Here is a 25,608-nt window from a genome sequence, read left to right on the forward strand (position 1 = left end):
CTGGGGCAGCCCACTCCCCACAGGGGCCTAGACGAGGCTGCACCTGTGGCTGACGGAGAGCCCTGTGATCTCCACCCCTTCCCCATCCTCCTCCATCTTCCTCCACATCTGGTCCCTCCACTTGGGGTGGGGCGGCTCCTGTGTTGTGGGTCCTCCTTCTCAGAGGACAGCGGCCTCCGAGACAGAGCATAAGAAAGCAGCTAACTCAAGAAACCTTCTGTTGCAGCAGAGGTCGGACCTGCTTTTCTGCAAAGATCACCTTGAACTTTTGACTCAAGACCCATTTTTAATCAAAGCAGCCCTTCTCTCTCCACGAGCGGCCCCGGCACCGTCTTTCCCAGTTGCATACGCAAAGCATCGTTTTTTAAACCCTATTTAACATAATCCTTTCTAGACCTGGGCTGACATTCCAGCTTGTGGAGCCCCTTCTGCACATCAGCTCCTGTAAGCCATCCCTGAGTGCCCCCCACGTGCCAGGCCTGGGGGACCATAGCCTGTGGGTCCACCTGAGTCCAGGCAATGTGCCAGGTGGGCATTAAAGATCCCAGCGGATCTGACGCACACTTAGCAACGCACGAAGGACTAAGGTCCTCTGGGTCCACCAAGGCACCGAGAGCCAAGGGACCCTCACCACAGAAGCCACCGGCACCAAGGGGACGGTGGGATGAGGCTCGGGGAAGACGCTCCGTCCCATGGCTCAGAAATCTTTGCTGGAACCGTCATCTCTGTACACCTGACAGCTGGTCTTTTCCAAATGAGTTACAAAGGACTTAAAAATGCCTCGGTGACTTCTCCCACCAACACTCACTTTCCTGATGCTAATTTAATTTCACTCCCCTCTAGAGGTAAGAAAGTTATCACTCAGAAAGAAGTAGTTAGGTGTCTGCATTTCTGGTAAATCACTGATGTGATGTTATTAAACTAAATCACTAGATAAATGATACGTCATCACATAAATGATGGAATGATGCTTGTCAAAGACCTGGACCTGCAGATAAGACCCACTCGTCTGTTTGTGATAACCCAGGAAGACCGGTAGGCGCCTGCAGACACTATGTAAAATTGTCCGGCCACTGTTCCCAGACTATCATGGGCAAAGCGGGCGGTTTCTTCTGACACACCCCATACATCATTCCCGCCACGAATGAACAGTTCTGTGCTCTCGCACTTCACTGGCAAAGCCCCAGTGCAACCCAAGCTAAATGTGATCGACAGACTCTGGTTTAAAAATATTATCAAATGAACCAAATGTGGTTGTTTTAAAATTCATATAATACAATAAAAAATGTCTAAGAGAGAGACCCTCGGACCTCACACAAGGCCAGTGACCACCCACCCCTCCAGGGGGACCCATGCAGGAGGAGGTGTCACTGGGCTCGGGGCCCCAGCGACTTCCGAGGAGGGTCAGACCTTCCAGGCTATGACTGACGGGCTCGCGGGGGTCGGACATGTGAGCAGGGGCAGGGCGGGTGCCACAGGTGACAGCCAGGGCCCACGCGGGGGCAGAGGCAGGACCCCAGCTCCAGGGGTGGGGGGATGCAGAGTGCGGGAGGCCTGAGAAAGTTAAGGGCAAAGTGGGCAAAGGTCAGCACAATGTCCCCCACCATTCCATTCCCCCACGCTGGGTTTAAGCTGGAGAACCAGGATGCTTGTACGAAACTCAGCTATTCCCACCCCCATGGCCCGGGCTCCCAAAATATAAGAATTCAGGTTCATGGCTCAAACAGACGCTTACTTCTCATGGTTCTGGAGGCCAGGAGTCCAGGGTCAAAGTCCCACAGGGTCGGGTTCTAGAGAGGACCCTTGCTGGCTTGTCTGCAGCCGTGTTCTTGCTGTGTCCTCACGGGTGTGGAGCAACTTTGGTCTCTTCTGCGCTTCTTCTGAGGGCACTAATCCCACCACGGGGGTCCCACCCCATCACCTCACTTAAACCCACCCACCTCTAGGCCTGAACCTAAAGCCATCACAGTGGGGTCAGGGCTTTAACAGAGGAATTCTCTAGGGACACAGGCATGCACCCCACAGGTCACCCAGACCACACAGACTTGGTAGGCTCAGACGAGCCCAGGATGCCTCTCCCATAGCATCTGGCAAGAACATGGCCACAGGGTGGACACAAACCCAGGACAGACTAGGCATGGCCTGCCCAGAGGCATCTGCACCCTGTGGATGCCTCACGTGGAGAACGCGGGAAGTCGGATGGCACCGTTACATCACATCACAGTGGCTGCAGACTCACACCTGCCCACACCTGCTCACACCTGCCCATTCCCGCTCACACCTGACCACTCCTGGTCACTCCCGCCCACACCTGACCACTGCTGCTCATTCCTACCCACACCTGCTCCTCCTGACCACACCTGTACACTCCCACCCACACCTGGCCACTACCACCCGCACCTGACCACTCCTGCTCACTCCCGCCCACACCTGCCCACTCCTGACCACACCTGCACACTCCCACCCACACCTGCATACTCACGCTCACACCTGCCCACTCCCGCTCACACCTGACCACTCCTGCCCACTCTCACTCACACCTGCCCACTCCCGCTCACACCTGGGCTCTCCTGCTCACTCCTACCCACAACTGACCACTACTGTTCATTCCCACCCACAGTTACACACTTCCAACACTTTTCCACTGCCACCCATATCTGAACACTCCTACTCCCACCCACACCTGCCCACCCCTGCTCACTCCCGCCCACTACCGACCACAACTGCACACTCCCAACCACACCTGCCCACTCCCACCCACACCTGAACACTCCTGCTCACTCCCACCCACATGTGCCCACTCCCGCCCAAACCTGACCACTCCTGCTGACTCCCGCTGACACTTGCCCACTCCCGCCTACACCTGCCCACTCCTGCTCACTCCCGCCCACACCTGCCCACTCCCGACCACACCTGCACACTCCCACACACACTTGCCTACCCCCGCTCACACCTACTTACTCCCACTCACACCTGTGCACTCCCACTCACACTTGCACAATCCCACCCACACCTGCACACTCCCATCAACATCTGCCAACTCCCACACATACCTACCCACTACCGACCACAACTGCACCCTCCCAACCGCACCTGCACACTCCCACCACTTGCTTAGTACTGCTCACACTCACTTATTCCCACCCACACCTGACTCCTCCTGCACACTCCCACCCACACCTGCCCACTCGCACTCACACCTGCTCACTCCCTCACACCTAGCCACTCCCACCTACACCTGCCCATTCCTCATTCCTGTTCACTCCCTCACACCTAGCCACTCCCACCTATACCTGCCCATTCCTGCTCACTCCCACCCACACCTACTCCCCCCTGATCACACCTGCCCACTCCCACGCACACTTGCCCACTCCCACTCACACCTGCTCACTCCCACCCACACCTGCTCACTCCTACTCACACCTGCTCACTCCCGCTGACACCTGAGCATTCCTCCTTATTCCAACCCACAACTGACCACTACTGCTCACTCCCACCCCCACCTGCTCACTTCTAACCACAGCTGCACACTCTCATGCACACTTGCACACTCCCGCTGACACCCGCTGACTCCCACCCACACCTGCTCACTCCTGAATACACCTGCACACTCCCAACCACACCTACCTACTCGGGCTCACATGTGCCCACTGCCGTTCACACATGACCACTCCTGCTCCCTGCTGCCCACACCTACCCACTCCTGACCACACCTGCACACTTCCACCCACACCTGCCCACTCCCGCTGGCACCTGCTCACTCTCACCCCTGCACACTCCCACCCACACTTGCCCACTCCCACTTACACCTGCTCACTCCTGCGCACACTTACCCATTCCTGCTCACACTCACCCACAGGTGCTAACTCCTGACATCTTCACACTCCCACGCACACTTGCCCACTCCCATTCTCACCTGCACGCTCCCACCCACACCTGCCCACTGCCGCTCAGACATGACCACTCCTGCCCACTCCCGTCCACACCTGACCACTCCTGCTCACTTCCACCCAAACCTACCCACTCCTGACCCACCTGCACACTCCCACCACTTGCCCACTCCCACTCACACCTGCTCATTCTCACACCTGCTCGCTCCCACCCACATCTGTGCGCTCCCACTCACACCTGCCCACTCCTGCTCACAGCTGCCCACTCCCAACCACACTTGCACACTCCCAACCACTTTCCACAGCCAACCACACCTGAACATTCCTACTTACTCCTGCCCACACCTGCCCACTCCTGCTCACTCCCGCACACACCTGCCCACTACTGACCACAACTGCACACTCCCAACCACACCTGCCCACTCCCACCCACACCTGAACACTCCTGCTCACTCCCACCCACCCGTGCCCACTCCTGACCACACCTGCCAACTCCCGACCACACCTGCACACCGTCACTCACACGTGAACACTCCCACACTTGCCCACTCCCACTCCCACCTGCCCATGCCTGTGCACACCTACCCACTCTTGCTTACTCCCACCCACACCTGCCCACTGCCACTCACACTTGCTCACTCCTGACACCTGCCCACTCCCACCCACACCTGCCCACTCTTACTCTCACCTGCCCACTCCCACTCACACCTGAGCACTCCTGCTCACTCCCACCCCCACCTGCTCACTCCTAACCACACCTGCACACTCCCATGCACACTTCACTCCCACTCACATCTGCTCACTCCCACACACACCTGCACACTCCTGCTCACACCTGCACACTCCCACCGACACCTACAAACTCCAACTCACACCTGCACACTGTCGCTCACACATGACCACTCCTACTCTCACCCACACCTGCCAACTATCACACCTGCCCACTTCTGCTCACACCTGAGCTCTCTTGCTCACTCCCACCCACACCTCCTCACTCCTAACCACACCTGCACACTCCCACGCACACTTGCCCACTCCCACTCACATCTGATCACTCCCACCCACACCTACAAACTCTGGCTCACACCTGCACACTGCCTCTCACACCTACACACTACTGCTCACACCTGTCCATGCCTGCACACATCTACCCACTACTCACTCCCACCACACATGCTACTAACCACCCCTGCACACTGCCACCCACACCTGAACACTCCCACCCACGCTTGCCCACTCCCGCTCACACATGCCCAACCTCCACACACCTGCTCACTCACTTCCACCCACATGTGCTCACTCCTAAGCACACCTGCACACTCCCACCCACACTTTCCCACTCCCACTAACCCATGCCCATACCTGCACACACCTACCCGCTCCTGCTGACTCCTACCCACATGTGCTCACTCCTAAGCACACCTACTCACTCCAAACCACACCTGCACACTCCTACTCACACCTGCCTACTCCTGCTCACACCTGCCCACTCCCACCCACACCTGCCCATTATTGACCACAACTGCACACTCCCACCCGCACCTGCACACTCATACCCACACTTGCCCACTCCCACTAACTCCTGCCCAAACCTGACCACTCCTGCTCTCTTCCGCTCACACCTGCCCACTCCCGGACACAACTGCACACTCCCACCCACACATGCATACTACCAGCCCCACTTGCCCACTCCTGCTCACACCTGCTCACGCCTGCACACACCTACCCACTGATGCTCTCACCCACACGTGCTCACTCCTGAACACTCCTGCACACTCCCACCCACACCTGCCCACTGCCGCTCACACTTGCTCACTCCTGACCACACCTGCCCACTCGCACTCACACATGCCCACTTGCACTCACATCTGAGCACTCCTGCTCACTCCCACCCGCAACTGACCACTCCCGCTCACTCCCACCCACACCTGCACACTCCCACGCACACTTGTCCACTCCTGCTCACATCTGCTCACTCCCACCCACACCTGCGCACTCCCACCCACACCTACATACTCCGGCTCACGCCTGCACACTGCCACTCACACATGAACACTCCTACTCACTCCCACCCACACCTGCCAACTCTCACTCACACATACCCACTCCCGCTCACAGCTGAGCTCTCCTGCTCACTCTTACCCACAACTGACTACTGCTCACCCCATCCACACCTGCTCACTCCCACCCACACCTGCTCACTCCCACGCACACTTGCCCACTCCCGCTCACACCTGCCCACTCCTGCCCACACCTGCACACTCCCACCCACACCTGCTCACTCCCACTGGCACCTGCCCACTCTCGCTCACACCTGCACACTCCCACCCACACTTGCCGACTCCCGCTAACACCTGCCCACTCCTGCCCACTTCTCATTCCCACCCACACCTGCTCACTCCTGACCACACCTGTGCACTCCCACACACACTTGCCCATTCCCACTCACACCTGCCCACTCGGGCTCACATCTACCCACTGCCGATCACACATGACCGCTCCTGCTCACTGCCGCCCCCACCTACCCACTCCTGACCACACCTGCACACTCCCATGCACACCTGCCCACTCCTGCTCACACCTGCCCACTCCCGCTCACACCTGCCCACTCCCGCTCACACCTGCCCACTTGCGCCCAAACGCCCACTCCTGCACTCCCACCCACACCTGCTCACTCCTGACCACACCTGCACGCTCCCACGCGCACTTGCCCACTCCCACTCACACGTGCTCACTCCCACCCACACCTGCACACTGCCGCTCACACCTGCACACTCCCACCCACACCCGCACACACCCACACAGACCTGCGCACTCCCGCTCACACCTGCACACTCCCACGCACACTTGCCCACTCTCGCTCACACCTGCACACTTCCACCGACACCTGCCCGCTACCGCTCACACCTGCCCACTCCTGCTCACCCCGCCCACTATCAATCTCAACTGCACACTCCCGCTCACATCTGCACACTCCCACCCACACTTGCCCACTCCTGCTCACACCCGCCCACTCTCGCCCACACCTGACCACTCTTGCTCACGCCCACCCACACCTGCCCACTTCCAACCACACCTGCACACTGCCAGCCACACCTATACACTCCCACACTTGCCCACTCCTGCTCACTGTCGCCCACACCTGCCCACTTCTGCTCACTCCCGCCCACACCTGACCACTCCCACCCACACCTGCCCACGCCCACTCACAGCTGACCACTCCTGCTCACTCCTGCTCACACCTGACCACTCCTGCTCACTCCCGCCCACTCCTGCTCACTCCCGCCCACACCTGCCCACTCCCGCTCACACCTGACCACTCCGGCTCACACCTGCCCACCCCTGACCACACCTGCCCACTGAGCAGCTGTCAACTGGTCACAGAGAAAGAAAGCCAGAGCACAGTGGAGGAGGCCTTGACTCATCTGAGGGGGATCTAGACCACTTTGGGCAACAAGGGTTCTTCCTTTCGAGTGGCTGCTTGAATCTTTCACTCCTTCCACCACCCTGACTAGTGAATACAGAGGCTTCCGAAGCCCCCCTGTGCCCAGCTCCTTCCAGACGGCTTACACTTTCCTCTTTCCCACTTGACCTCGCCCTTCCAGTGAACGAGGCGGCGTTAGGTGGGCCCCATGTGTCCAGCACACTGTGTCCATTTTTATTCCCTGTCAGAGCTCCTGACTGGACGCTGACCCCACTGCTTCCTCTGACTTTGCAGGAAGAGAAGGAAGAGCACGTTTCTCTTGCCCTCAGGTAAGTGGCAAAGGAGGGGCCCCCGCTCCCATCATGGTCACTGAGACTGGGCAGGCAGCTTGAGGCTGCCAGGCATCGCTACTAGCAGCACCAACAAAACATGCATTCAGGAGCTCAGAACCCAGTGCGGTCAAGAAACATCCCTCTGAGCCAGTTAGCAAACAACGAAGAACACCAAGTTTCTACACGTAGGGCTAAGTGTGGAACATCCTTCCTGGTCGCCGGTCCCAGAGGGCGGAGGAATCTTGGTGACAGAAACTCAGGCACCAATGCAACGTTCTTGTGGGGGAACTAACTCTGATCCCAAGTAAAACAGCAGGCAAAATCCCTGGGTTTCCTGATTCTGCTTACAGAGTTGTACAGTCCACGGGGTGGAGGCTGGTTTTCTTGCCAACCGCTGCAAGAGCCAGATAATATTTTCATGGTCTTATTTTAGGACGGGTAATGTTGTAAACAACCTCAGTGCCCAACCCACAGACAGCTTGTCTAGACCCTTATTTGAAGCAGAAGGTCACCAGGCAGGCAGACATCCCAGACGGACTTCAGGCATGTGATGAGGGCTGTAGCCCGGCCAGCGCTGGCCGCGGAAAGGGACCCTGACCTCACCTCTGAGTGCTGATACAGGGACGGCACAGCCCACTTGCGAGGCATGAGGTCAGAAGGCAGCAGCTCTCGGGAGCGGGCGAGCGTCAGGAGAAACGCCTCCCTCAAAAGAGTGCAGACCCCGCATGGTGCAGGGGATGGATATGCAGAGAAAGAGGATGTGCGACCTATCATGCTTGAGGACAACAAGGGTGGAAAAGTGCAGAGGAGAGTGGCTCCACCAGAAAAGGCAAAGAGGCTTCTGAAATACACTCACTGAAAAGAAAGAACATCAAGGGCACAGGAAGACCTAGTTTAGTGGCTAAGATCAGAGGTGCCAGATCCTGGTGTCAGGTGCTGCCCAGCTCCACCACTCACACCGGTCCCCACCAGCTCCACCACCCACACCGGGACCCCCACCAGCTCCACCACCCACACCGGGACCCCCACCAGCTCCACCACTCACACCGGGGCCCCCACCAGCTCCAACACCCACACCGGCCCCCCACCAGCTCCACCACTCACAGCTGGGCTTCAGTTTCCCAAATGCAGACTAGATGTACCATTTGTACCTCTCAGGTTTGATTTGAGAAGTAAATGTTATTTATATAAATAAACACATAAACCACATAGAATGTTGTTTTCACCATCTTTGTTGTTGTTATTATTATTATTGTTATTGTTAGTGCCATACCCCACTGTGGAACATCACCGGGTCCCCCTCCCAAGCCTGCAGCTCACCCTGGGCCAGGCCCTGCCAGCCAGGAGGGACGGAACTGCCAGCCCACCCTTCTGACAAGGTGATGACTGGCGATTTGACCGTGGATGACTTACTGAAGCTCTGCCTGTCTCCTCCCCTGGGGACAATGTGTGTATCACAGGCACCTCGAAACTGCTGGTTTAAAAGTTGGCTGTCACCTTCTGGGTCAAGTCAAAATCCTTCTGCCCTGAGTACATCCTATTCAAAGTCAGGAATGTTACCAACCGTTCAATTACCCTCCAGTCCCGGTGCCCAGGGAAGCCCAGGTGTAATGCCTCATTGATCCAGACGAAGATGACGGTGGTGACATTGTTTTCAGAGAACTAAAATTCATCTTTCAGCATCAAATGATCACTACTATTATTTTTTTACCATTTTTATAAGACTCTTTCTATACCATATAAACATCTAAGACATCCTAAATGTTGTTCCTAAATCATTCCAAAGTGGCATTTTGGCCAGTAAAGGAAAAAGCTTTGCCAGGCAACAAGCCTGGTAGCAACAGGAGAAGAGCAAAGACCCCACAATGTCCCTCCTTTCTTCCCAGAGCCACGAGCCAGCTCGTCTGTCCTAACTCCGCCCGCGAGCAGCCTGGCGTTCCAACCAGGGGTGGCTCACCTGCTTTGCAGCAGCCGGGCCAGGAGGTAAGGAGCCCGGCGTGAGCGCAGGGGGGCTCCCGGGGCCGCAGAGCTCGGGGAAGGGGTTGGGGATGGCCGGCAGAGACGATGTCCTCAACTGCTGGTCCTCCTGCTGCAGGCGCCTGCAGGAGAGACAACGCCCGTCAAAAGCTGCCGTCCGCTCAGGACCCAGGGGTCCCACGTCTGGGAACCTGCCTGGAAACCCGAGGGAGGGACTTGGATGAATGTTTGGACACCTGTGCCCACACCACACCGCTCACAACCGTCAAAAGGAGGGAGCAACCAATGGCCCACTGTCCCAGGAACGGTGACACAATGTGGTGTAAACGTGCAGCGGGGCATCACTCAGCCTGCACGGGGAAGGGGATTCTGACACGAGCTACAGCACGGATGAACTGTGAGGACGGCACTGCAACAAGGCACCTGGAGCAACCACATCCAGAGACAGAAACAGAGTGGAGGGCCAGGGGTCGGGGACAGGGTTTCAGATGTGCAAGGTGTGCAAGTCCTGCAGATATAAGACACAGAGGAAAGAGAGGAGGGCCCTTCCTATAACCGCTGGGCCACGTGCCCAGGAGCTTACTTGGACGGTTAACAAACCCCACTCCTCCGTAACAGCCTCCTGGTGACAGAAAACCCAGGGGACGCATGAGTCCTTTGTCACACAGAGCAAGAGGGGAGGAGGTGCAGCCATGCTCACCTTCAGGACCTCCCAGCCCGGAAGTACTGCTAACCAGTGACTCACCAGAGAATGTTTTACTTTGTTTTGAATTACCGCACAAGAGGCTGACTTTCTGATACCCTAGCTTCATAGAAGTGCACAAAGCTTCTCTCTTTAGGAGGCAGTTTTGAGCATTTTAAAAGTCCTGTTTTTTAGGGCAGGGAAATGACTCCATACTATACTATAAGGCTGGATCCACGTCATCACACATTTGTGCAAACCACAGAATGCACACCATCACGAGCCAGCCCCAGTGTGAAGCAGGGGCTCTGGGTGGTAACGATGGTGCTGAGGGTCGTTGGTTACAACAAGGGTGCCGCCCCGGTGGGGGTGTTGATGGAGGGGGCTGAGTGTATGCTGAGGGGGATGGGGAGAGCATGTGGGAAACCTCTGCAGCTGCCTCTCGATTTTGCTATGAACCCAAAACGGCTCTTAAAAATAAAATCTTAAAAAAAAAAAAGGTGCTAATTGAAAGAGGCCAGACACAGAAGGTCACATATTATATGAATCCACTTGTCAGAAATATCCAGACCAGATCAATCCACAGCACAGAACACAGATGGACGGTTGCCAAGGGCTGTGGGGAGGGGAAAGCAGGGGGGGCCCTGCTCAGTGGGTGGGAGGTTCCTCCGGAGATGGGGATACTCGGGAACTAGACAGGGTGGGGGGGGAGGGGGCGCTGCACAGCCCTGGGAGTGTCCTTACCGCCACCCAACACACACTATGAAGTGATTCAGTCTACGCTGTGCAAATTTCATTTCAGTACATTATTTTAAACATTGAAAAACAAAGTGTTTATAGCGGTTCACAAGTATCACCCAAAGCCAAACCAAGGTATATCAGACAAAGCCGAAGAGTCCCATTCAAGAGGCCCGTGGCCAAAGGGTACTTCGCTCCACAAGAGACACGGGAGGCGGGGTCAGGGACCGGGAGGAAGGGTGGGACCGCACTCCTCCACCCATCCAGGTGCGAACACGCCCCCTTCACTGCAGTCCCTCCTCCTCCTCCACCTGTCACCCCTTTACTCTCCAGTTTCTGCTCTGTACCTGCTCTCTTCAGACGTGTGACAATCTCTGGGAAGTCCTCGGCAGGGCAGACCTGCTCCTTGGGCCCCTCACCTGGGTCTGCATCTGGGGTCCCCACTCACCAGGTATGGGCCAAGTCACCTCCCCCGGTGCCTGTTTCCTTACCTGGGAACTGAGGGTCACCACGCCCGCACCTAGTAAGGCTGCAGTGACCGTTCCATCAGCTACTATATGAGGACCCAACAGACTTATACACAGGAGGTGCTCAGCAAACACAGGAAATCCTCAGCAGACCCATTTACAAAATGAGTCTCTGGGGATCCTATATTGGTTGTCCCATTTTTTAAAATGCACCTGAAGATGAGAAACAATACGACAACGTGAGAGAATGTCGCTGAGAAGAGGCTGGGCCCGGGACCGGTGCCCGCTCTCTGGAGGGAGCGAGCCTCCTGCCCTGTGCCCATTGAACCCTGGGATTCAGTACCCGCAGCCCCTGGGCAGAGGGACAAGTACGGCCAGGACTCCAGACTCAAGGGTCCTGGACAACTAACTGGCAGGGAACCAGGCCTTCCCGCACCCCCGTCCTCTGCCTGGTCCAGCCTCGTGCACCGTCACTGCGGCTGCCACTCCATCCTCCCGGGGCCTCCCCGAGGCCACCACGGATGGGTGGCCAACACACCCCAGACCCAGAGAAGCTTGCAGGAGAAAAGAATGTCTCCCCGCAGCCTGAACTCACCAGGAGCTCAGAACACAGGGGTGACGCCCTAGGGAGCAAAGTGGCACATACACTGGAGGATGGATGTGACAAAGTGACAAAGGGCAGGACGCCGAGAAGCAGTGACCCCGGGCCACCCCGGCCGCTGCACCCCACCTGCAGACACTCGGTCCCCGCCCCCCGAGACACAGCTGGCGACCTTGGGCAAGAGGGGCATCTGGCTGCAGAAGACATAGGATGTCGGGCTGGAAAGAAGGCTCACAGAAGTTTCCAGAAGCACAGCCAACACTCCATCCCCACAAGGAAAGGAGATTCCCAAGAAGACGCTCCAGCCCGACAGACGTCCCGGCCACAGCACACCGCACAGCCTCCCCCGAGAAAGCCCAGGGAGGCAGCAGGTGTCAGTCACCCCCTCAACCTCCCTCACCTGAAAACCTGCCAGAGCCAACGCGGGCCCGGGGTTGGGACCGCGGCGAGCTTGTCTGCTGGATTTCACAAAGGCCTCCACCCAGAAGGTCTCCCATCGCCCCCATTCACAACCACTGCCCCGACTTCTCCCACTCCCAGGCAGACAGACAGAGCCGAGGTGCCCCCAACACTCTGTCGTCCCCCCCCATATCCACAAGCTGACAAATCTCATCCACCCCCCATCCCCGGTAGGGCAGTGCCACTCTAGGCTGGTCCCTGAAACAGCTTCCAAATCCCCCCCACCCGACCCCAGGCTGCCAGAACTACCCACCGAAACCCAAATGCAAGCCTCACTCACCTGCTCAAACCCTTCCCCCGTCTCCCCCCTTGGAGGGGCTCCCAAAGGCCTCTGGATCTGGCCCTACCTGTTGGGATCTCTCTTCTAACCCTCTCTGTGGAGGTCTGAGAGACACACAAAGCCGTGCGTATTCAATGTCCACAACTGGACGAGCTTGGAGAGAAGAACACGCCATGACCCGGCACCACAGTCTGGCCGTAAACATCCTCCAGTGTTCCCGCCCAACCTCCTCACTTATTTATTGTTATTACTTTGTGTGCGTGTGTGTGATAAGAACACGTCACACGAGACCCGGCCCCGTAGGAAGCTCCTCAACACGCAGTGCAGCGCTGCTCACTCAGGCCGCACTGCACGGCACGCCGCCAGGCCTCGCCCACCGGGTCAATCTGACCCTCTGGACCCTCCGACCGGCACCTCCCGTCCGGCCCCCGGCCCCCCCGCAACCCTCTCCGCTCCCCGCCTCCACGCTCCTGACGCTTTCAGGCTCCTCGTGGAAGTGGAATCGCGCAGTAACTGTCCTTCTCTGTGGGTGCCATTTACTCGGCACACGGTCCATGCTGCCCAGCGATGGACGAACGGACGGAGAAAGCGTGATACATACACGTGGCACGTACACACATACACTCAGCCATAAAAAAGGAAGGGGATCCGGCCACTTCGACACCAGGGCTCACCTCTCCTGCTCACCCTTCAACACCCAGTTCAGAGGTCTGCTTCCTCCAGGGAGCCCTCCTCCACTCCCCAGAGCCCCTCCCTCCGGTCCCGGCCTTTCCACGGAGGCTGAGCCTCCTCCACCCGGCCCCCGGGGGAACGGGATCAGGTGTCTGAGGCCGCACGTTTCTGACCAGCCCCTGGTCCCCAGCCCCACTCTGGGCAGTGAGGCCTGGGAGCCCCCCGTGGACTGCCTGGCCATTCGTTCGTTTATTCCAGGGCGGTCTCCTCTGACGGGGTTTCCGCACATCCCACCGACCTGGCACAGAGCAGGTGCTCACGTCATGTAAGTGACCTGAACTGAACCAGGTACCAGCAGGTACCCCCACGGCCCTGCTACACAGAGGGAAGGAAGGGGCCCACCAAGCTGAGCCCGGCGCCGTGGCCCCGAGACCCACCCCTCGCTCCTGGCGGGGAGGCCAGGGCCCACCTGACGGCGAGGATGTGCATGGGCTGGGACCGTTGCAGCCTCTGCCGCGGGGCCACCTGCCCCTGCATGGGCCTTGCTCCGGGGGGCCGGCCGCGGGCATGCTGGCCATTGTGCAGGAGGGGCGCCGTCTCCGCGGCCGCACACAGGCTCTCCAGGGACGCGTCCATGTCGTTCACCAACGTCTCCAGGTCCACGTCGTCCTCTGTGCGTCGAAAGGGAGAGAAAGACAAACGTCAGCAGCAGCAAGGGGCCCCGGCCAGGTTCCAAGACTCACACCATCTTAAAGTACGATGTGAGGGTGGAGGGCGGTAACTGAAACAAGCACACATTTCTATGAGGAACCAACTGTGTCACCATATGTATGGATATCTGTCGATACTCCAGAAGCAATCCAGTAATGACAGCCCATCTGCCTTTCCCATCTGCACGGGAGACCCTCTCGGGGCATCTGCTGGGGTGCAGGGGGCCACGCACAGCCTGAGCCCCGACCTCAGCTGGCCAATCGCAGGGGCGCAAGGAGCCCTGATGAGGCCAGTCAGGGCTTCTCCCTTCCCCGAAATTCCAGAAGAGAAGCAGAGAGACAGGAAGGGAGCAGCACCCGACCCTGATCCCAGCCTCGTCTGCGAAGGCCACCAGAAGGGCCGCAACCGCGGCAGACGGGCCCCGAGGGGGGCTGCTGGTGAGCCCCACACCTGTGGGCCTCGGGGTGCCCGGGAGCCAGAGGGAGGCCGCCTTCACACAAGAAGGCCTGAGGCCGACGCAGAGAGCGGACGACAGGGAACGCCAGAAAGAGAGGTGGGTAGCTTTACGTGTCGGTGTGGCTGAAGCCGGTCAACCATCATTCTAGATGCTTCCGTGAAGCTATTCTGAGATGAGAGTCTAAGAGAGACGAGGACAACGAGGGCCCCGGGAAGAGGGGTGGCGGCTCTTCCCGGGTCTGCAGCCTGCGGCCCCGCAAACGTGCACGTGGACGCCCGACTGTGCGAGTCGACTCCTCACAATTACCGCCCCAAACACACGCAGACGCACGTCCCGCGGGCTCGGTTCTGGAGATCCGTCCCTTTCTAACAACACGGCCGACGCGACTGAGGCTGCCTCTCACGAGGAGGTCACAGGTCACCCAATTCACAGCCCATCTGCTCCCCTGGAGCCCAGGGGACACCCAGGGAACAAACCAGAGCTCAGGGCCCAAGACAGCCAGGCCTCGCCCCACCCGAGGTGAGCGGCCCCCGAGGGGCAGGAGAGCCCCTGCTGCCCCACCCCTGCCCCTGTCCTGCGCCGGCCGGTTCGGGGCCCAAGCCCCAGTCCCGGGTCTCCACCCCTCCGGGTCTGCAGCTCTCACTGGAGCTCACAGTGGTGCCAGGCCAGCAGGTGGGCGTGAGGAATCAGTGAGTCCTCACCTGCTCTGTAACGGAGCCTGGCGCAGGGTAAACACTTGGTCGATGTTATTTATTTGCTCTGTTTCATTTATTCCTCACAAAACAATGCAGAGTGGTGCCTATTAACCTGGTTTAACAGCCAAGGAAGTCGGTCCAGGGTAGTCAAGTAACTTGCCCCAGGTCACACCAGCAGTCAGCAGGGAACCTGGAATCTGAAAACAAGTTTTGCAGCTGCCAACATGAGCTCACCAGGTGCGCACTCCATCAGTGAGCTCACGGAACTTTCTGGAGCACTGACCTCCCTGCCCCTCCCGCTCCCCCCACAAATGTCTCCGATGCCTCTGCTTTGTTCAGCCTCCCTGTCTCACGAGGCAGAAGGGCAGGAGGAGACAGAAGGAAACAAAACAGAACAACAACAAAAGCCAGCCTAGAAGGCACAGAAGCCGCAGGGTGCAGGGGTCGGGTCAGCGGGGGTGTTTAGGATCAGGGAGTCTCTGGTCAGGTGCGGGGGGTGGAGTGCAGGTACGGAGAGATCCAGGACGAGGCAGGAAGACCACAGAACACCCCTCTCCCAAGGCCCCTTTACCCTCCAGGCAGTGGTGCCCGGAAGAGAGGTCTGGGGAGCGTCTGGACCAGACGAGAGACGTTACAGTCTGCAGGCAGGCCCTGCGGAGGACGGACAGACAGACACACGGATGGCCCAGTGTGGGGTGGGGTGGGGGGTGGCTGGAGAAGGACAGGCGGCTGCTGAAATCGCAGCAATGAGAGTGCAGTCCCACTGGAGCCAAGGACAGAGGCCCAGGCGGGGTGGGTGGGGCAGAACCTGGGAAGAAGGGGGGTGTCTGGGGGGGGGAGGGTTGCACAGAGACCCCGGCACCCGGGGGAGGGCTGACGGGGGAGAGGGCAGAGCTCCGCACCTCCAGGCCTTGGGGGAAGAAGGAGCCGGAAGATGCTGTTACAGCTCAGGTTATGCATTGTCTAGTATGAATCCCGGGGCCAGATATTAAAAGGACCAAGTGCTGAATCGATACTTCATAACTAATTACGGTGAACTCGATCATTAAAGTCCATCACAAGGGAGAACGTGGGAGTCAGCGGGCAGGGCTCTTTCTCAGAGTCCCGGGGGCAGGTGGGGAAGAAGAGCCAGACCCCTGCAGGGGGTCCCCCACATGCCCGCGGGCCCCTGGTCCCTGCGGGGCCGCTGGGTGCAGGTCCTCGTCCGCAAACTAGGAAGCAACATCGGCAAGGACAAAAACCGTGGACAACGGCCACCCAAAGAGAGCCGTCGTTGAACAGGAGAGAGCTCGCCTAGTCATCTGACGAGGAAAAGTATGAGTTGTACCAGAGTTCCCAGGTCGGAGCTTCGGGAAAGTTCTAGCATGTGTCCATCGTGAAGGCCACTCGCCTCCTTTACTCACATGTGGCTGATCTGTAATCGCTGCTTAAGTAAAACTCTGTAAAACAGTAAGTCCACGTGCCACCCTCCCTCACCCTAGTAACAACTCAGTATTTCCATCTAAATGGACCATCTAAGAATCAACAGGATGAAACACCAAGTCCACTGGAATTATGGAGTTGGCCTTGGCTGTAGACAAGTGGCCTTGGTGTGGACAGGCGGCCTTGGCGTGGACGGGCGGCCAAGGGAGCACAACGGGGGTCCGACGGTGCTTCACCAGCGGCATCTCCTACTCGATTAACATGCGGAGGAAGCCCAGCAGAACGCAAAGGCCACTGTCTTCCTGGCTTTTGCCCCGCTTTAGAAATCAAACAGGAATAGCGTTCTCGCTCTCTGACAGATTTCAGCCAAGAAAATAAAAGGTCCTATCCCCTCAGGTGGATTCTCCTTCGAGTCACTTCTTCCCTACGCATTTCTGAAAGCCCTTGGCTGTGCCCACGGGGGCAGGCCTCTGTGTCTCCTGTCCTTTTCTTTCTGTTCCTTCTCCCGCCAGCCAGGTCCTTCCTGGGCCACCCCACGCTGCACTCAGGTCACTGTGCTTTCAGGAACACGGAGTGATTCTGACGTCATTCAAAGTAAATATAAAGGCAAATTGGACGTAAGCTGGTAAATATAAAGGTAAAAGGTGTAGGTGCAATGCACGCCCTAAAGTGCTTTAACTCTCCTCTGAGGTGGGTTATTGATACAACCACTTTCTACGCTAATAAATTTAATGGTGAATCTGTTATAGCCAGGTGAGTCATTTAACATTCACTTGGTAGGTTAGAATTTTCATAAATCAACTCCAACCACTATATTGGCATGTTTCAAACTTGCCTATTTTCCACAGCCCTTAGAGCAAGAATAGAGACTAAAACATCCTAATCTAGGACAAACTTTAAAAATTTCCTGTGGGGTCAGTTAGCATTTTGTCTGTTTGGATAATAACATCACTTAGCGTTGTCTGATTCTACTTAAACTTTGTTAAATTCTAATAAAGACTGATAATTAAATCTTCCTAACAAGGGTTTTAAAGGGTTGATTCTAAGGAGGACGCTTCTCCACATGCCACGGCACTTTAAAAAAAAATTACTACACTGAGATTTTGCTGGAATGACATTCATTTCTTTCGAATGTTCCACGAGCCAGTCCACCGTAGAGCAAGGCTGCCCTGCGTCTCTCCTACACGTGGGGCCGTCTGCACGAATCCACGTGGATCAGTGCTCACCCATGTGAGGAAGCCTTCCCGCAGCGTCGTGCAAGTGGCAGAATCAAACACCAGGGCGTTAACAAAGCAGAGGCTTCTGGAAAGGACTGTTAAGATGAAGTGTCTATAGCTGCTACCTTGAGGCCAAAGTTTCTGCCGTGAGCCGGTACCTCTGAATGGAGTCCTGCAAGGGGGAAGGGACACAATTCTATACGTGACGTTCCACTCCATACGGATTTGGGAGGGTATATTTACTGGACAAATGTAGGTCAAACAACATGGTTGTAAATCAAGTTATTAATAGTTATTTTCCTTCCTTAAATAACCCAGTCCTAAGCTGGCCAGAGACTTTTGTCCCAAACGTCTGAGTCGATCATTGGATCCCCAAATCACAGGTGTATCTGGTCTCACTGTCATCTTTAGCAAAGGAGGCTCGCTGAGGTCTAAGATGAGTACAAATTCGGTGAAACACATTCATGTTTGGATTATTCCGGGAGAATGTCTTCCAGAAGCCAAGCCAGCAAGAGGGCAGGCTGCAGGCAGAGAGGACAGAGTGAGTCACAGGAGGACCTGACTGGCACCACCGCCTCCTGCCACCCCCCCGGACCCCACTCGCTCCACTGCCCCCTGCTTGGTTCACAGCGCCCTCTAGTGGCTTCTTTAATTAGATAGTAAAGATGACACTGGATCCGCTTTACGAAATTATTTTGGCACCTTAAAGAAATGCTACTTGCACCACGTGTGCGCCAGATGCATTCTTCCTGTCCTTTCTTTACGGACCCACGGAAGCCTCTCCCCCGTCTCCCCCCATTTTCACATATGAGGCGCACGCTGAAGTAACAGAGAGCTGGCAGGGCAGGGCACCGACTTCCTTACAAGGTTCAAACCCTAGAGGGTGATAAAGAAAATATAAAAAAATAGATGGCATTTATAAGGCTGGGGTAAGAGAAGAAGTATATATTTTCATCTTCCTCCATGGTTCCTGGCACACAGCTCCTAAAATCCTTGTAATTTCCTAACTGATACGAGTTAAGGGGAGCATCTTTGTTATAATATCTGGCCCTTTTCTGTTGTTGTTCCTGAAATAGCTCCCGAGCTACTAGTAAAGGTGAAAGAAGAGTGTTTTGTTAATCATAACAAGCCCCTTTCGACTAGGTCTGAATTTATGGGAATGAGGTGACTTCTGGAAAGCCCCCAGAGAAGCACTTGATAGAGACTGGCTGCCAGGGGAACCAGCTGTGTGATTAGAGGCTGGGACTTTTAGCCCCACCCCCAAGCTCCAGGGAGGCCAACTGCAAATGGCCAATGATTTCATCAATCATGCCTGTATGATGAAGCCTCTATAAAAACCCTACAAGACTGGGCCTTGAGAGCTTCCCGGGCGGTGAGCAGGTGCGGGTGCTGGGAGGGTGACCCAGAGGGCAGGAAGCTCCGCCCCGCCTCCCCGGGTACCTTGCCCTCTGCATCTCTTCATCTGGCTGTTCCTGAGTTGTACCCTTGACAACAAACTGGTAAACTAGTGAGTAAACCGTCTTGCTGAGTTCTGTGGGCTGCTCCAATAAATGATCAAACCAGGTACGTAGCATCAGAATTGAACTAAATTGTAGGACAGCCAGCTGGGGTGGGAGAATTACTTGGAGTAATTCTAAGAACAAAAGTATTCAGGGAGTTTTCTTGACAGCACAAGACCTGAAAATTCCCCAGCACATGTGCAAAGGCCAAAGTTCTCACACATTTCTACCTGGACAGGAACTAAAGGCCCAGCCTGCAAAAGCACTTGCAACCTAAACCATGTTCCCTGGGCAAGCTTTTTTTGTTGACCTCTAAGCAGTTAAAACCTTGTACAAATATAACTCAACATGCTACTGATATACCTTTTTGCACACCAATTCATCTTCAATCCTCATGTATTCTAGTCACGTGTATTTAATTTTTAGTACGTAGAGGTGCTTGGACATAAGTAAGCAGAATAAGAAAATGAAGTATTACACCATTAGAGTAGTCTTTTCTGTTCTGATTCATGATATTTAAAGATATTCAGCCAATATAAAAGCAAATCACCTAACCCCAACTCCAAATAAAAATACAAATGCAACTCCCAAATCCTGTCATTAAACAAACACACAAAACCAATGCTTTATTTCAGTGGTTACTTGGGCAGCAGGACATAAAAACCCTCAGAATTAGTCTGTCTGGCATATGCACAGAAATACATACACAGCATTGGAGAGATTCACAACTCCTGATGTCTTCCATGTTTACAAGAGAAACGTTTTCCCAACATGCGGGAAAACTGGCGTCCTTTCCTGTCTACCACCACAGACTACAGTAATTGCCAAGTTCAATGTCTATTAATTGAGAAATACAGGTCAACAAAATGATTAATTAAACAACCTGTAAGAATTTGCGTTTTGTTTTTTTTTTCATTAGGACCATACATACATTCGAAAAAGTGCTGCCTACACTTTTTGGGCGGCTGTGGGGCTCAGAGGACCCCCTCTCCCAGGACCCACAGGCCATGTGGGTGGAACCACCGCCCAGAGCACAGTCAGGGTCAGCTGGTGGCATGAAACTGGACAAATACACACACACACCCTGGGACCAATCCAGTTAGACAAAGTGAACATTAAAACAACCCTCCCAATCTGCTGATGCTGGGCAATCTGTGCCTTGCTTTGTATCAATAGCTGGTAGCCTGATTATTTTTCTTGGAATGCCTTTCCTTCTGCTAATCCAGATGCAGGACTGTGCACTCAGAAAGGGAACGTGCGTATTTAGTTAGTCGTGAGTCCCGTTCCTGGAGAGCTCCGGCACTTTCTTCTGTTCTTTAGGAACTGCATCCAGAACCCCTCCCTAGAGCATCCCACAGCAAGTGACAAAGCCAGCATCCTACCAGGCAGCCCTGTCGATAATACAGAGTACGTAGACCGCCGACGCTCTGCCTTCACGACATCTGTAACCTGTTTTCCTTAAAGCCACATTTAGGACTACACGTTCTGTCTAAAGAAGCACCACCCCTTATGACTGCTTAAGGGTCTACAGCTGTGACTTAGCACAATCAAGAGGCGATTTAGACGCAAACCCTTGTCTACAACCACACAGATGAGAAAGGCTGTGGGCACTGCTTAGAGGTTTGTGCATTTTATGTTAGGTATGTTTTACCACAATTAAAAAAAAAATAATAGTGAAAGCATTTTTTAAATTGGAATGCTTAATATTCTCAAATACATTCACTTAAGGTCTTCTCGTGGCTGATCTAATTGGGTGCCTTTAAGAAGCCCTCAACCCTAAACCTGCCTGCCTGGAACCAATGCCACGTGCTTGGACCTCACGGGCAGGGCGTCCTGGGCTGCCCCACCCTCCCCGGAGCCCACTCCAGGGGACGCCCTGCCCACCCGCTGGCCTCAAGCCCCATCCGTCTGGCGGACAGGTGCCCCCTCCCCGATTCTGCACACCTGTGGTCCTCACTCGTCCCCAGCATGAGCACCAGCCACCGCCACTGCTCTCTGCCTGCACACGTGTGGCTTCCTCCACCAGCAGAAAGAAACGGTATGGACGTCACTCCTGTCAGTCACCACAGGGGTGGGCTCCTGGGGTCAGTGCAGGTTGCCCAGGGTGACAAGTGGGGACAGGAGTTTAGTGTGGAAAAGAGGCAAGGGTCCTTCCCAGAAAAGAAATATTTCATCGAAGCGATGGATGCAAGAACCTAGGCAAGAGGTAAAACAAGATTCAGGAGGTGCCTAGGCCATGGAGGCTGAGGGCCACGGTGGGGGGTCCCTGGGGCTGGCTTCTTGGGTGACCGGCCAAGGACGCCTAAGCAGACTGGCTCCTGAAGGCCCAGGACCACCACACTCGTTTCCCGAGTTACACGAAACATGAATTCCTCTTCCCAGAGAACATTAACTTTTAGTACACACGTGCATGCTTCTCCACCAACGCCGTGGACTGCAAAAGGTAGGTACTCAACCATACCTGTGTGCATCCTCTGATAAGGGGCTCATGTTTCGATGGCTTGTGCAGGGCCTGACCGTCAACGGAGGCTGAACGAATAGACCCGCAGAAACACAGCCAGCCGGCATCCTCTCACAGCCCTGCCAACCGCTCTTCACCCGTCTCCCCGGAGCGGCTGGAAGGGCCTGGATGCTGGCTGCAATGACCCTCAGGGAAGAAGCTGGGCTACGTCTCACCACCGGGTCTGTGACAGCCCAGGAGGCTGCAACACACGGAGGGCAGGACGCGGCACTCCCTCCAGGGCAGATCAGAGTCAAATGCAGACATCCTAGCAGCCTGACAAGCCAGCTCCACCACCATAGCAAGACAAGCAGAAAAGTGATTAATGATGAATCACTCTGGACTCTGATTCCCGTGAGATGTACTTGTTCAGTCTATGTCTTAGGAGAGAGCTGCAGAATAATTCTACCCAAAAAACAAATAAAGAAAACGAGGAAAGCTACGCATTCCACTCAGTGATCCCATTCACTGAAATTCAAGAACTGGCATAAAAGAAAAGAGCATAAGTTTCCCCCTTTCTTGGATTTTTATCCTGTCACACTGTTGCCAGGAAAGACCTGGACATCACATAAGTTTCTTTCAGGTCTTTTAAGACTGTTTGTTTTCTGCACCTTGGAGCACAATTTTCCACGACCGAAAAGTTACAACTGCCAAGCAAGGACCAAGGACCCGGGCTACAAGTAGCAGAAAAAACTACAGACTCTGTTGTGTAATCTCTATCTGTACTATTAGAGGACAATTTGGGGGAGCGGGGAGAACGTAACATACTCACAAAATATCGCTCAAAAGGGGCAAAAGATTAATTGCATCTTTCTCAAGTCATCCTTAGCAATTTAATCTTTTTCTCCTCAACCTTCTGATTTTGATTCCCAGTTCTTCTATTACATCATAAATCAGGGCAGAAACCTGGGTGCAAGAAACTATGCAAATAACTTGTCATTCTGGAAGGTTCCCATTTTCCATTAATCTTAAAAATATTAATCCAAGAACACTGGAATTGAACAGGGAAAATCCAGGGCACAGGCCAAAAGCCTGTCACTCACTGGCACCGTGATTGCAAACAGGCAATTTTTTTAAAGGTAAGTTATCTTCACTACCCCATTCAACATTAACTCTCTATAACTCTGTGCATTTACCTCCATAAATGTAAAATTCCTTCATGGAACCCATGTTTTTCTTCCTTCAACAGATATTGACTGAGCACCAACTACATCTCTGACATTGGTCCAGCTACTGGAAATACAGACATTAACAAAAGAGAAAAGAATCCCACCACCTAAACGTGATGAAGTCCTAGGCATCACACTCTGGAAAAGGATTATGGTGCTAAATGCAAAGTTGCAAGGAAGGAGGTGAAACTTCTTCCACCACCTCTGGAAAAATAATCCCCTCGGTGAAGAAGCTAAAACCCACTCCGGTGTACGAGAGGAGGAGATGGAGATATTCCAAACAGAGACTGGGCTCCTCGAGGAAAGGGGGGACCTCAACCCCAACTGAGCGTCTCACAAGAGAGGTTAGGGGCGTGCGGGCAGCAGAAGCGGCACAGAGGACACTTTGTGTCCTCAGATGGAAACAGCCTTGGTAGAGTTAATGAACTGCCCAAGCCAGAAAAGTATCCTAGAGGACAGACACTCTCCCAGGACGGCTGTGCTCACTACCTGTCAGAAGACGAGGACTTTACAACAAGATCTCTGTTATGTAAGGCAAGACGGTCAAGCAGAGGGCACTCAGCTCTACGAAGAGCCCAATTTCTCAGGCATCAGGATGGGGAAACTCCTTCCAGGAGAACGTACCAGGCAATTCCAAGAAATGGCACATCTCCCGGAACTGCAATGCCCAGGAGAGAGGCGCTGTCTTTGCAGGATGTGATGGAAATAGGGCTTAAGTGGAAAGATGCAACGTTCAGGAGGGGGCCGGCAGGTCTGGGATGATGGAAATCCATCCCTCTGGAATCTGTCTGATGAGCAGGAACCCCTGGGAGGCTCGCTTGTGAAAACAGGTTCCTGGGACTCACTTGGATTCATTCTGCATCCAAATCTCTGGAGTCGGGTCAAGGAATGAACAGAGTTCCTAAGCAAGGGCTTATGATTCTTATGAAAATGGTTTGTCAACCAAGAGAAATAACAGTACACATATAAGCGGAACCTTCTGAATAACACCCCAGCAGAAGGAAAACTCAGGACAGTCTTTCTCAGAATTTGGGCCTCGATGGACATGAACTCTGAAGGAGCAAGCCCAGAGGGAGAGGTTGCACATGCTGGATCCATGAGAGAGGGCTTTGATTTTCACTCTCTCTCTACATACGTAACATTGCATTTATTAATGATGAAGACACACAGTAGCTACCAGTTCTGGCACCAGGGCTTATGCCAGGCATATCTTGTAGGTCAAGCAGTTTCTAATCTTCCTACCAAACCAGCCAAGTAGGCATTTGTAAGATTTCAGATAAAAAAGCCAAGACATAGGGTGACTCAGCTCTCCCAAGATGAAGACGGAGGTCAAAGCCAACCCCAAGGGTGGACATCCTGCTTCCCTGGTACATTATCATTTTAACTTTCTTCAGTTTTTCTCACTAAACTTTAGTTTTAGTTTAATTTCCGATGTACACATCATTCTTTGTCACTAACCTTGAGTTTCCAGAGGCTGGACCTGGCACGTTCTTGTGCCTTTTCCTCCCTACCTAACTTCACAGCTGGCACACAGTAGGTGGTCAGTAAATGTCAGCTGAGTATGCGGAAAATGGAGTCACCAGCCTCCATAAATCAAGCTGTAGAATTTTCCAGAAGGTCAGACAGCCAGGCAGAGTTCCCAAACTCTCTTGGGGCTGCTGAGTCCCCCGTCTGTTAGTTCCCTGGAAAAAGGCCCACCGGGTAAGTCACACCCGGGCCACCAGATGAATACATGCCAGAGGTTCTAATTCCAGCAGGGATGGAGGACCGTCTGAGGCCCAGGGGCCTCCTGCAGGAAGCATCACCTGGCAGGCCAGGCCTCTGCCCGTCCCTGTGAGCCTCCCTGACCACGTCAGGCCCACCTGGCCATCCCCAAGGTCGCAGGGACCACAGAAGGATTCTGTCCCCATTCAGGACATGCAGGCACCGGCAGCCACACAGTACAGAGCCAGAGGGGACGATCAGTGAGAAAACACAGCAACCGGTGTCACTGAGAGTTAGTCCATTAGCTGCAAGGAAGGTAGAAACCATCTCCCTACGATGCAGACCTCTAGCTGGCCTTGTGTCGGCAGCCCCTGGGGTTCACTACACTGAGCCCCCCAAACAGGAAGCATTCGTGACGCAAAGGTGCTTTCAGCCATCTGACACACAAGTAGATGGAGTCCACTGGGATTATTTTTCAAAATATATCTCAAAGGTACCCTTGGAGGTGGAAGGATTAACAACCTGTGCCCCCATCTCCTCTCGTCCCTGCCCCCCGCTCCTGAAAAGGTCAGGACTGTTATTAAAGTCTCTCTCAGTCAGAACGAGGCCCAGGGTTGAGCAAGTGTTGGCTACCCGCCCCTGGCAGGGGCCCAGTTCTAAGGGAGCAGCAAAGGGCGGTGGGAACCACAAGGCAGGCTCCCGGCTCCGGGGC

At 54.9% G+C, this 25,608-nt stretch overlaps 1 protein-coding gene across 8 annotated transcripts in view; it reads right to left on the reverse strand.

The window, feature by feature from the left end:
* GRB10 (growth factor receptor bound protein 10) overlaps positions 1-25,608 on the reverse strand; it is a 207,913-nt gene that overhangs the window by 70,119 nt on the left and 112,186 nt on the right. For 7 of the 8 annotated variants that reach the window (XM_068550222.1, XM_068550223.1, XM_068550224.1 and 4 more), the window contains 2 exons: positions 13,992-14,193; positions 9,604-9,745 (listed from right to left, as the gene is read on the reverse strand). The exons of the other annotated variant lie outside the window; for it this stretch is intronic. In XM_068550222.1, the coding sequence (XP_068406323.1) occupies positions 9,604-9,745; positions 13,992-14,193 (344 nt within the window). The remainder of the gene's footprint in view (positions 1-9,603; positions 9,746-13,991; positions 14,194-25,608) is intronic. 8 annotated transcript variants of the gene reach the window in all.

The sequence above is a fragment of the Eschrichtius robustus genome, chromosome 8, assembly GCF_028021215.1.
Source record: "Eschrichtius robustus isolate mEscRob2 chromosome 8, mEscRob2.pri, whole genome shotgun sequence".
NCBI classification, from domain to species: Eukaryota; Metazoa; Chordata; class Mammalia; order Artiodactyla; family Eschrichtiidae; genus Eschrichtius; species Eschrichtius robustus.